Here is a 12,863-nt window from a genome sequence, read left to right as displayed (position 1 = left end):
ATGGGTGTCTGACCACCCTGATAATGCCTAGATCTGTCAGTCCATCATAACTGAGCAGCTGGGCACTGAGGAAACTGGTGGGGATGCAGATGTGAGATGAACAGTGACTTTGCAAGAGTTCAATCTCTGGGATGGCAGAAAATGTACATGAGTCAACAATCCATATCCCGTTAATTTCACAAAATTAGCCTGTATGGCACAGTACATAACCCATCCCACGTCCAGCATGTTTGTTTGCAACAAAACATTTATACTACATATCCTGCATGTGGTAAAATGTTTTATGGTCAGACAAGATAAAGTTATAACTTTCTGGTCTAAGTGCAAAAGTGTTACATCTGCAATAAATGTAACATAGTGTATCACTCAGTCAACACCATGCATGGTGGTGGCAGTATTATTAAGTTATAGTTCTGCTTCTCTTCAGCAGGGAATGGAAGTTTTCTCTAGACTTATGAGAAACTAGATGGGAAATCTTAGAGGAAAACCTGCTTCAGACCTAAAACTGAGATAAAAGTTTAAAATAATACTCAATACAGTATGTTATGTCAAAAACACCTGTGTACAGTATGTGCATGAGGGATCTGAATACTTTTGCAGGACAAGAGCACTGAAAATAGATATTATTATATAAAAGACACAGACATATACTGTATATACAGTATATACAAACACAGGCGTTGGCAATTCAATTGCAGTTTTTCAAGTTTGGATACTGGCGACCAGTTTGAATAGAAACCAATAAAATAAACCAAACTTGATACGGCACGCGATTACTGCTAAGAACCCTCTAGGCATAAAATGTGTGATGGTGGCACTTTATTCCTCAATGTTGTTTGTAGCTCTGTCTTTGGAAGTAATATTTTCAAAGTATTACTTTAGTTCAAACTGCCCACAGATATTCAATTATATTTATGTCTGGAGACTGGGGGTGCCAGTTTAATATGCTAACCCTGTTTCTTCAAAATTATCCCCTGCTACAGTATGTGTGATTTATGGCACTGTACACTACAGTACGAGGCTAGACTATAACTTTAGTAGGTGCAGAATTAGAAACAAAATATATGTAGCAGCCTTCAAAATGTTTCCCATAGAGTTTCACTCTTATATTAAGACCGCTTTGCAAAACTGAAGCTGATGATATACTGTACAACTCTAGGCCACAAAGCTTCACCCACCTAATTTGACGGGCACAACCATAAAGTTAGCGTTAAACTCCACCCCAACTTTCCTTGGTATAATAGAATTTTCAATCTGTTATGGTATAGTAATGTCATTATTCCTCATCTGCATGGGTGTATTTATACTGACCAAAGCACATTTGCACAATCCTCCGTGGTCCAAGAATTAAAGCTCTTTTGCTTACACAGACTTATTTTGCAGTTTCCATAAAGCCATGGTTCCTTCCTTCCATCCAATCTTTTGAATCCTCCTTAATTCTATTTAGAAGTCATCTTCTGTTTGAGCTGAGAAAATGGTTCCATTTGCTTCATAACAAATCACCAGAGAGCTCTAAAGATATTTTTACCCAATCAGTTATGCAGATGATAAATCTCTTTCTTCACAGATTGTTGATATCCCTTTTCTCAACCACTAAGAGGTTCGTGTGTAAAATGTCTGTGCTTTTAAACTTTTTCAGGATTGCAGATCTTGTGAGTGTCATGTGTTTTGAAACCGCAAAGTGGAATACAGTATATCCTACGGGGAAAAATGTTTTGTTTTGCCCTTTAGGTATCTTCTTTGATTTGAGCCTTTTTGCACAGCTAATAGGCCTTTAATTTTAAGTTATGAATATGCATTAGTGCTATCAATTATTCAAGAAAAAATCAAGGGCTTGAAAATAAAAAGATTCTTACAATGCCTTGTGAATGCAGTGCTACCACAGGCCCGATTTACTTAATGGCTATAATTTGGCATACAGCAGTAGTACTGTATATGGTCTATAGCAAACTCACCGTGGTTATACTTAATGTCTAACACTTACTGTACATTTCTAAATTAAATATATAAATACAACCCATAGGATAATGATGTTAAAAGTAATATGTCACAATCACACAGTCAGACAAAAGCACTGAGGCTTTTTCACACAAAAATTCCTTACCACAAAGATGGTGATTTTTATAAATCTCAACAGTGCTACTGACAAATATAAAGATGAGATTTAGGTTAATAATAAAATATTACATTAAATACTATTTAACATGCATAACAATGATCTAAAAAATCCAAAAATCTAAAAAAGTCATACTGTACCTTGCCAGAACTTTAATTTAATCGTTTGTCTGCCCGCTTTGAGAAAAATCTACTTCAGGTTTTCATGTGCCCACACTTTGTATCCTTTGGAATTCTCAGTCCTTTTTTTTGGTATTTGAAACAAGTCTCCTCTTTCTACAGATATGTTTTCGTTTTCTCATTTGTCAACACATACAGCATTCAGTTTTGCTACAGTTTCTCAATTGGATTCATGTCCGGGAAACTGAGATAGCCAATCCACAACTATAATCTTCCTTCCTGAAATTCCATTCCCTGTAGAATTTGCAGAATGCATAAGGTCATTATCCAACTGGAATGCAAGCTTCCATCTATTAAGCCTTTTTGCTCTTGAAAACATATGAGAGTGCAAAATTTCTTGATATTTTACATCGTTCATTGATCCTTCAGCAATACAAAGGTCCCCAGTTCCCAAAGAAGAAATAAAAAGACTACATCACAAAAACCTTCTTATGTTTAACACCGGGCTTAATGGGCATGAAGAACTTTAAATTCCTCGCCTCTCGTGCTGCAAATTAGGATGGAATCTAGGAAAAGAAAGCCTTAATTTGAATTGATCATTTCCATAACCTTGGTTGTAAAAATCCTTAGGATTTTTTGAGCATTCATTAGGAAACTCCCAATTACTTTCTTCTGCGTATTGGTTTTAACAATGGTTTGCATCAAGGTTTTTGGTCATTAATTCCTGAGGTACCACTTGAATTATAATGTGTGTTATCTCAAATGTGTGCATTACGTAGGTGGTATTGGTGAACCTGTATTACCAATTCCATCCCCCAACATGGTGACCAGAGAAACTGTGGTGTAGGAGGCACCATCTTTCAGATTAAACAGAAGTTATGACAACGTGGTCATTAAAGTTCCCATAGTTCAGTCTAAAAGAGTAGAGAAGAGTTAACCCCCATGTCCTAACTGAATTCCACTCTAAGCTTCCCAGTCTGACTGACCTAAACACCCCCCCTTAATTGAACTGTTGAAGCAACTCTTTAATTCTCCATCTAATGTGGTGTGTAAATGGGCTTTTGCACTTAAATGGAGGATAAATTGAATTGCCTTGTACAGTATGTGTAAAGCATTTGGGATACTTTTGGAAGAACAACAGTTCATGAATGCAATTTCAATATTAATATTTTTTTAAGTAAACCTAGGATTATGCCATGTGGGATCATGTGTTACTTTACAATTACTGTATATGCAATTGTTCCAGTCCTTCTGTATTTCTCGGTAATTGTCCAAACTGTGTTCTGCTGTTTTTTTCTGGTAGTCCTGCCATCTTCACTTAATTATATTACTCCAACTTTGAAATTCTTTCTGTGCTAATCAATTATTTTTTTGCAGTTTTTATTCAATTTATACTCGATAAATTTATGATTATGTATTTATTATACCATAATATTCTTCAAGTGATGGTTTTAAATTATTTCTGATACTAATTAGCAATTAATAATTTACACAAACAACTTAATTGGCCAAATACTTAAAATTTCTTTTTTATTTTAACATTTTTACATTTCTTTTTTCATTTTACATACATTATGCAATGTTTTGCTTTGCAATAGATCTTAATTCCTTACTTTTGTTTTTCCAATAGCACAAATGGAATTTAGTGCAACCACTCTGTGGTTTTGAACAGGTTTTTTCTAAGACACTTTTTTGTAACTGTATATCCAAAATTTATATTTAGGGAGTGGGCAGTAAAACGAACATATTCCAAAGTTCCAGTCAGTTTTGAGAGAATTGTTTTTTTAGAGTCTGAATATTTGTTACATGTCATTTTTGAAAAAAAATACAAATATTGTATTTCAGCATTTAAAACTTTGTTAATATTTTTTGTTTTGAACATAGGTCTAAAATGAAAATACAAGCGATTATCTTATTCCAACAATGTTTATGTTAGCAAATAGTGTGGTAAATAAACATTTGGGATTATTCGCAACAATATTTCGTGGTTATCAATGAAGTTTACAGTGTCTCTGTATTACAATCTCTCTCTTCCCTGAACCATTTACAGGGCATATGAATATCTAAAAAGCAATGGCTTTTGGTACTGTGATAAATATCTTTTGCTACAGTATAAAGCTCACAGAAGTAAATTACATAATCCTTGCTAAATTGTTTTTGATATCTATAGAGTTTAATATAATATACTGCTCTATATGGCAAGACTCATGTAGTTGTTTTTACCACAAACATCCAGGAATCAAAATTTGTATGCATGACATGGACTTCTCAGGCCTCCTTTGAACACCTTATGAATATACGAAGTGTCATTATAGTTACCTAATCTTTGATGTTATGTACACATTATTAATTCAGGTGGCAGTGGCATTCAGACTTTATTGATTCCCCTGGAAATTAGTAACCAGGAAAGCATAGATTAACAAAGAGCAATTCTATTCTCTTCTCATGATTGCCAGTTTTTAAATCAAGAACCAAGTGTTTTTGGCAATAATAAATAATCTTAGTTTTGTTTACCCAGTGAAAAGAAGATTGATATACTATGATAAGTATCCAGGATGCAAATTATAGTATACAATACATCTTTTGTTATTTTTTGTGAACAATTTATATCTTATTTAAATCAAAGGTTACCTATGAGTAGACTCTATTTCTTACTTTGCTCCAAGACACTTTAACAGATTTCTGGTTTAGTTAGAAAGTGATTTTACATAGTCTGAACACTTTAAAGATTAATTTATCCTTTTTAAAACAACTTTCTGAACATTTTGACCACCATAACACGATAAGTGAAAAGATAATATAGAGCACTACTTAAAAATGGTATAACTGTATATTAAGACATGAACTAAAAAAACTGATATTTTTTATCTTTTTGAATTTTGTCTTCTAAGGAAGAGAGAAAAGTGTTTTGAAGTGAATACAAAGATCTTTATTCACATAGGGCTAGTCTGCCACTACTGAGATTCTTTTACAAATTCTGAATGCTGCTACAAATCCGTGCATTATCTTGATTCTCAGCTATACCATTATACTAAGGACCAAAACATTTAAAAAGTTAATGCTTTGGTTGCAGGTAGGTACATTTTCCTAGTAGGTTTGTGACGACATCATTCCAGGATCAAGGAAATTTGCAGACCTAGTCAGCGTGTCACCTTAATTTTCATGTTTTAGTAGACTGTCATATATGTTTTGCAGACAGAACCCATCTGGGCTCCCAGATGTTCAAATGACTCCCCCCTGGGGAAGATCGGTCCATGGTTCAGTAATTCTTCACTCAAGATTCGCAGTCATAAAATCACAGTAGCTCCTCTTTACCCCTTCACATATTTATCATTCTTAAGTCAATAGGCATGGGTGCATTCAGCTCCATTACTCCAAGTCCCCTACTTACAATATTCCCTTAACTATCACTTTTATACATAGAAAGACACCGGTGTGCTCAAATCGACTGACTGGTTTTAAGTCTTTGCTTTAAGTATCCTGCTTGATAGACTCCGTATGGTCACTTAGTACGTTCCGTACAAAAACCATCCTTCATTAATCTTTCATATCTATGATGACCAATCCTGTTTGGCCAGTGACAACGTTTTTTGACTTCATTAAAAACCACTTGCAGCCGTGACACAACAGCAGCAGGTTCGACAATATCCCACATCACTCACACTGAGACCGCACACCCATCTACTGAGTTTGTAGCATTGAACACAAGACTCCACGCACACTATTTAAACTCACTGTCCTCACTTCAGAGCTCACACTCTTCTTTCTTACTCTCTAGAGCCTGGACAAAGAATACGTGTGTATGTCTTTCTGGCTGTTCTTATATAGTTACAAACTCCAGTCAGAGACTATCATAATAGGTCTTCTCCCTCCTGTGGAATTTCACTCCCTCAAAGGGCCAATCATCCAATTAGATGAGCTGTGCCTTGATTTTACTTTGTTTAGTAATTAAGTAATCTTATATCCTTACAAAACTCTGTATAGTTATTGAACCGGACTCTCGACAAGGTATTTTAATGAAGCTGGATACTTATTTTAAATAAGAATGGTTTCCCTAGACAATGCAATGCAAATAAGTTTTACAAATAGTTTAGTAATAATTATATAATTATTAATAATATTAGGATTGTTATAATATATATAATGTAATATAAAATATAAAGTAATTACAAAGTACAGTTTGTAAAATACAGAGCACTTTACATGGAAAAGGCCACATGCTGGACTGCTGGATAACAGGATATAGGAGTATATATATATGTGGATTTTATTCACAATAAAATGTTTGATGTTCATGTTGATGGCACTACAACATTCCAGATACAAAAAGATTCCCAATGAGGGTATATAAAATTAATATTTTATTAATATAATATAATTATTATTTAAATCTCTGCAATAAGTTTTTTAATATGGCTGGACAGAAACATATGATGATAGTTATCACAACAATATTCCAGCAGTACACAAAGTTGACTGTCAGCGAAGCCCTATATGAACAAAGGGCATGAAAGAAAGGAAATTTACAAGACAACATCAACAAAACAATATAGCTATTTTAGTTACTGTAGCTTTGAAACTCTAGTCTATACAGAAATGCACATAGCTCATTAACAATACTATATTCTTTAAGCCCTTGTATCTGAAGGACAAACTAATGGATAAGAGTTTCTAATAGCACAGGGCTGGTATTGCCTTGAACTCCACTCCCACAGCTGCAGAGCACACAATTTATCTGTGCTTGTTACATTTGTTTTCCACTAGTGTATACTTTGATTCACAAGAATTTCAAACTCTCTTTTATTGTATAGCAGAAAAAGCTATTTCGCTGAAAGACTTTGTCGCCAGAGATTTGCTTTGCAGTTTCCAAAATGCACCTCTGTTGTAGGCTTATTCTATGCCCTTAAGAAAGTAATTCCATTCCAGTCTCATCGTACCAGAGCTTACCCCGGTTTGTAGACATGAAGCGATCATAGAGCAAATAGCCAATACCCCCACTTCCCAGATAAGGGGCACCATTCCAACACAGGGCCTACACACAGCATTGTTGGTTCCCATTCATACAGCTGGGTGCACTGGAGCATTTGGGGTAATGTATCCACCAAAGTCCAGAAATTTTAACCATCACGCTACACTGCCCCTGCACTTAGTTAAAATCATTTTAATTATTCTTTTCTCAGCTGAGGTAAAAGAAATATGTGAACCTTGGCAAAAACATATCCAGAACTTCAAATGATGAAAGACGAGTTCTGGTTCTATTTACCCATTCTCACAATGTACAAAAAACTGATGTCAACTTTGCATTTCATAGACTTTCTTTTTAAATGTGACAATTACGTGTTTTGCTTACCATCCACTTATAGACAAGATTTACTTTTATTCTCACCAGTAAACCTTTTTTTTTTTTCCACAGTGGCTTACGTTATGGCTCACATATTGTCTGTATTTTTGACTGCCTCTTGTCAAACTGTTCGCACTGTGAAAAGTGGACATAAATAACCACGCTTTGCAGCTGATTTATTGTAAGGCTTATAATTGTATGTCATTAAAGTATCCTATTCTAAGTTCAAATTGTGTGTTTTGGCATCTGTTGGAGAAAGATTACAAATTCAAATCTGCTGACAACTAAAATGTTAGAGCTTTGAAGAAATAGTTACAATTGGCTTATAGTCCTGTAACTTACTGTAGATAAAAGTCAAGGCAAATGACAAAAATATCTTTAATCATAATATATCATCACAGAAGGAAGGATTTTTTAAGATTTTAAACACCAGTAGTAGCAAGTGGTTATTACAGCAGTATTAAATAAAACTCTATGAAAATGATTATATATTGTTTAAATTTTAATTATTTAGATTAAGCCGGTACCCACATTCACATTATGAATGACCAAAAATTGCATTGTTTCACACAATTACTATATTTTTATTTTCTAATCAATTTATTATCCAGTGAAAAGTTTACTTTAGTATTTTCTCATCAGTTCATTAAAGCTGTTTCTTCATTTTCACATTATGACTAAATTGCAATCAAATCTCATCTTTGTCACTACCTTCTGATCCAGTAATTAATGTAGCCCACCTCTAGTACATTGTGCAATTCAATAAAAGCAAAACTAATCTGCTTAGACTCAAAAAGGAATTAAAAACTTCATACACATCTGTTTTCCACTACAGAACCCACAGGCTCGCCACTTTTCAATCCTTTTAAAAAAGACTTTTTAAAAGCCTGCGAACATAACAGCTTTGAAGTGAGGCAAAAACTAGAAAGAAACTCAGTTCTCAAAGTTTCTCATCTTTGTACATATTTGTGAATAAAGGGCAATTGGGCTCTGATCTATTTTCATTCCTTTCCTCCAGGCTAGTATGCTTTTCTCACAATGCATTCGCATTGTTTAGATACTGTATCTCTTAACACATAATGTGAGAGTGTTTCCCTTGCATGAAATTCAGTTGGAAAAACACAAATCATGAATTCATCAAGCTGATTGTTTATTTTTTTTAGAAATATATGGTTACCTCCTTCATAAAATTCATTGCATTATAAAATAAAAATGTATTTGAAAAAAGCACACGCTTATTGAAAACCAGCTAGACTGTTTTCTTTTGTGAATTACTGACTTTCCTTTTTGAGTCTGTCAAAATGGCAAGACATTCTACTGAATACACAGTACAGGATATTGTTTTCATTGCAACAGAACTAAGGGTTTAAGTATTTACAGTAAGTGTTTATCTGGGAAACTTATTCTTCTATACTAGCTATGTAGTAAATTAGTAAACTTGGCACAAAATGCCATACTAAAACAATAACAGTAAAAGCAATTAAAACAGATTCCACCGATATGAAAAAATCTTTATGGTTCATTGCTGTTCTTTCAACTTTCAGCACAATTGACACAGGTCTTAACAACTGTAAAGTCTCTTGGCAATGGTGTTATAGTTCCTCAAGCTATTGGAGCATGATATCTTTCTTTGTTTGCTCTCATTTGGCTAACCAAGGAAAATCAATAGGATTTGGCCAGGCAGTCCAGTCTTGTCTGGTAGCAGGCACAGTATAGATAGATCAATATGCTCTGCAGAGTGACAAAGTATCAGTTAAATCTGCCTTTAGATCCAGAGAGTCACATTTTGAGAACCTATTCCAATTTCTTTATTATTTGATCTCTCTGGCCTGTTGTTTATTTTCCCATGTTTAATGAGAACCAAATGAGGTATGAGGTGACATGCTTCAACAGGCCTTTATTTACCTACAGTACCTACTCACAGTCCATCCTCTGAACTGTTGCAGCAGATGAAGCGATCACATTTCCTTAAAAGAATAATAACAATTTTTGAAGGCCAGTGTGTTCCACTCTATATTTTACAGTCAACAGATGAAGTTAAATTACTTGGAACAAAACATAAATCATTTTCAAAAGCACATTTGTTTCCACATATTAAATCACTTGTTCCAATGAAAAATAAAATTCAGACATAAAACAATGAAACGTAAATGAAATACAGAAAGTGAATTTTAAAACTGTAGAAATTTGTTCACAAATTTCTGTCTGGGATTTGTGGGTAATATGAAATATCCTACTTTTTTTTTCTGCCAGCGGCTCCACAAGAGGTATGCATCTTATTGTGTCCAGAAATTAACTATATATTCCATCCGTCACTTTTCTAACCACTTCATCCAATTCAGGGTCATGGAGGAGCCAGAGACTATACAACCCAGACCAGTCTATCAAAGGGCGCACACACTAGCACCAGGGCCAATTTTTCAGAAACCAATTACTGTAAGCTACTAGTATATCTTTGGACAGAGCACCTAGAGAATATACAAACTCCACACAGATAGCACCCCAGGTCTAGAACAGGTACAAGGCAGCAAAGCTAACCACTAGACCCCCATTCTGCCGTAATGTTATATTACTCAGTTCAGATATTTTAAAAGCAGTTAAAATGCCTGTCACATTCCAGCTTCAGTAATAAATACAGTATACTTCAACTAAAATGTGTGGGCTTTCATGCTAAAAAACATAACAGTTTCAAGCAAAGGCAAAAAAAAACCTAAATGGTAAAAGTATCCGAGACATTATACTGCAGTGTAATTAAATAAACCAACTTTGTTGTACAAAAGATACTTGTTAAACTGTGAAAATATTTTAAATACTTTCAAGTATATTATTTAGAGGACATCTATATCCAAGGTGACTTAAAACAATATATGGAAAAGGCTGTAAATTTCAATTGAATGTTACAAGGTTTACAACACTCAGTTTAAAATTATTCAACCTGCTAAAGAAACCAAAATAACTATTCAGCAATGTACAGTAAACCGAAGCAGTGTAATACAGTTGTGTCTTGGTACCCTGCTCTAAATGTGTTCTTTAAGGTTATATAACATATTCACTCTGCGTCGATATTCAATGTAGGAAAAAAACAGCATCTGGTTTTTATGCATGCCTGAATTTTAAACACAAATAACGCTGAGGAAGAGACTAATTTGTTAACCTTTTAAAACAAGTACAAGTACTGTACCAACACAATGTACTCACATTTTTTATTTTATTTTTTATTTATTCCTGCATGTTTTGTTTTTGTTTTTTCTATGTTACTGGTATATTATATTTAATCCTATTTTGAATACTTGAGTGTGTAGTAGAATTGAGGGCTGCTGTGAGAATAAATTGTATAAATAGCAAATATAAAGATCCTACCCGCTTTTGAAGAAACAGTGGAGTAATCGCAGGCAAGGTGACTCTTCTTGCACAGAAGTTCATAATTTGTCTCTTCAAAACATCAGACTAAGTGAAAGAATATCCATGTAAGTTGATGAAAAATAAATGGAAGAACAGTATAGAGTTCGTATTAGGGCCTCTTAATTTAGAACACACCAACCTCTTCGCAATGAGCATACTTACTAAACTCACTAAGTGCTTTTTGTTCTCATATATATCTCCAGCAGAACTGCAAACAGCAAAAGGATGGAACTGTGGGGCACGGAAACAGAACAGCCAATTACGATGCAAAGAAACTCCTCCTTTGTCCTTGGAGACTCAAAATACTTTCATTAAATACATATCTTCATTTTAATCAAAGAACTATGATAAAGAAGCTCTCCTAGATTTCAGGGGTGACATATAGAGGTTCTGCTATTTAGAATGATGCCCAATAATAACAAGTAAATGACACTGATTCTCAATATTTTAGGCAGAAACTTTAATTTTTGCTTCCCGGCCCCCTTTGCTAAACTTTGCTTTACTTAGCTGTGCTAAATGGTCATGTTCACCCTCTCTGAATTGACCAAATGTTTTACAGTACAGGCAGTAAAAAAGATGAAGCTGATGAAGGCATTCTCTCTTTTCAAAACCTTAAATGACAAATGAAATTAAGCCATAGGGATGACAATAATAAATATGGATTTTTAAGAAGTTCAGGAAATCCTTTGTTGCAAACAAAATGCTATATAAATTATTCTTGCAATTTTAAACATTCCTGCTAATTTTTTTTACAAAGTAAGATGGAACAGTTCACTAGTTAAAAACAATTCTATTAAAAGCTGATCAGCACTACTCTTGCCTCAGGGAACCCTGGAAACCAACGTACTGTACAGTACTTGTGACCTGTAAATTCCACTGCTTACTGGTTTTGGGTTTAAATACGTTTTGTATAGGGGAAAGTTAGAAATATTCACATTGTGTTTAAATAGTGTTTTGCGATAAGTTTTTGCAACTAAAAAATAAAGTTGAAAGTTTTTCATGGATTTTTTCCCAAACCGAAGTATTGTATGTTTTGTGTGTTTCACTGCACATTCTTTTGTAGTACACAGAAGAATAATTCATTAGGAATTAAAATGAAAAGTAAACATTTTGCCTTGCTATGTTTCGGTGTCAGAAGCTATACTATATTCCTGTTTTAACAGTTTGGCACATCAGTTTGGTAAATCAATCGGTGTAATTCATAGTAAGAACACGATCATAACAACGTCAGTGAATGTAGTACATGGCTTTTTACTCAGGAAGACAGACAAGCCTTTCTTTTTTTCTCTCACTCCTCGGTACTACTAAAAAACAAAATGTTTCCCCTCAACCCCGTCCCTTATTCAATTTATTATTATGATTTATATAATAATTATAATTATATGTATTATTATTCAACTGGAGAATATTATTCATGCTGCCTTTCACAAGCTCACTAAGCCAGTATTCTGGCTTCTAAATTGAGTGCGCTGGTGACCTTCAGAAGTGCTTTGCATGTTATCCTACCATAGCTTTTGGATTTGCATTAAATGCTTGCCATAACTACTGTAAGACTGTACAAGTGTTTCATGCTGAGGAATCAATCCTGCAAAACTCTAAGCTAGTTCTTGCAGTAAGGACAGCAATTCCAGATGTTCTCTAATGCTCTAATGTTCTTCAGATATCTCATACAACACCTATTGGATTTATCACAAATGTTTAAAGGAAGCAGCATAATAAACTAATTTCTAAGTATTACATCGTGAGCTCTTTTATGCAATGAAAATGTTCCTTTGTGGCTAGAGAATACAGTACATTTCAGATACCACATGTTTATCAAGATCACATAAAACATAAAAAATGAATGAAAATTGATTGAAAATTGAAGTACCGTATAAAACCAGTG

At 34.1% G+C, this 12,863-nt stretch overlaps 1 protein-coding gene across 3 annotated transcripts in view; it reads right to left on the bottom strand.

Moving 5' to 3' along the window:
- grb14 (growth factor receptor-bound protein 14) overlaps nt 1–12,863 on the bottom strand; it is a 58,297-nt gene that overhangs the window by 30,387 nt on the left and 15,047 nt on the right. For 2 of the 3 annotated variants that reach the window (XM_088605442.1, XM_088605440.1), the window contains exon 3: nt 10,937–11,023. The exons of the other annotated variant lie outside the window; for it this stretch is intronic. In XM_088605442.1, the coding sequence (XP_088461568.1) occupies nt 10,937–11,023 (87 nt within the window). The remainder of the gene's footprint in view (nt 1–10,936; nt 11,024–12,863) is intronic. 3 annotated transcript variants of the gene reach the window in all.

Source organism: Lepisosteus platostomus, chromosome 14, assembly GCF_059453375.1.
Source record: "Lepisosteus platostomus isolate fLepPlt1 chromosome 14, fLepPlt1.hap1, whole genome shotgun sequence".
NCBI classification, from domain to species: domain Eukaryota; kingdom Metazoa; phylum Chordata; class Actinopteri; order Semionotiformes; family Lepisosteidae; genus Lepisosteus; species Lepisosteus platostomus.
Note: the sequence above shows the minus strand (reverse complement) of the source record. Positions and strands in the feature narration are given on the sequence as shown.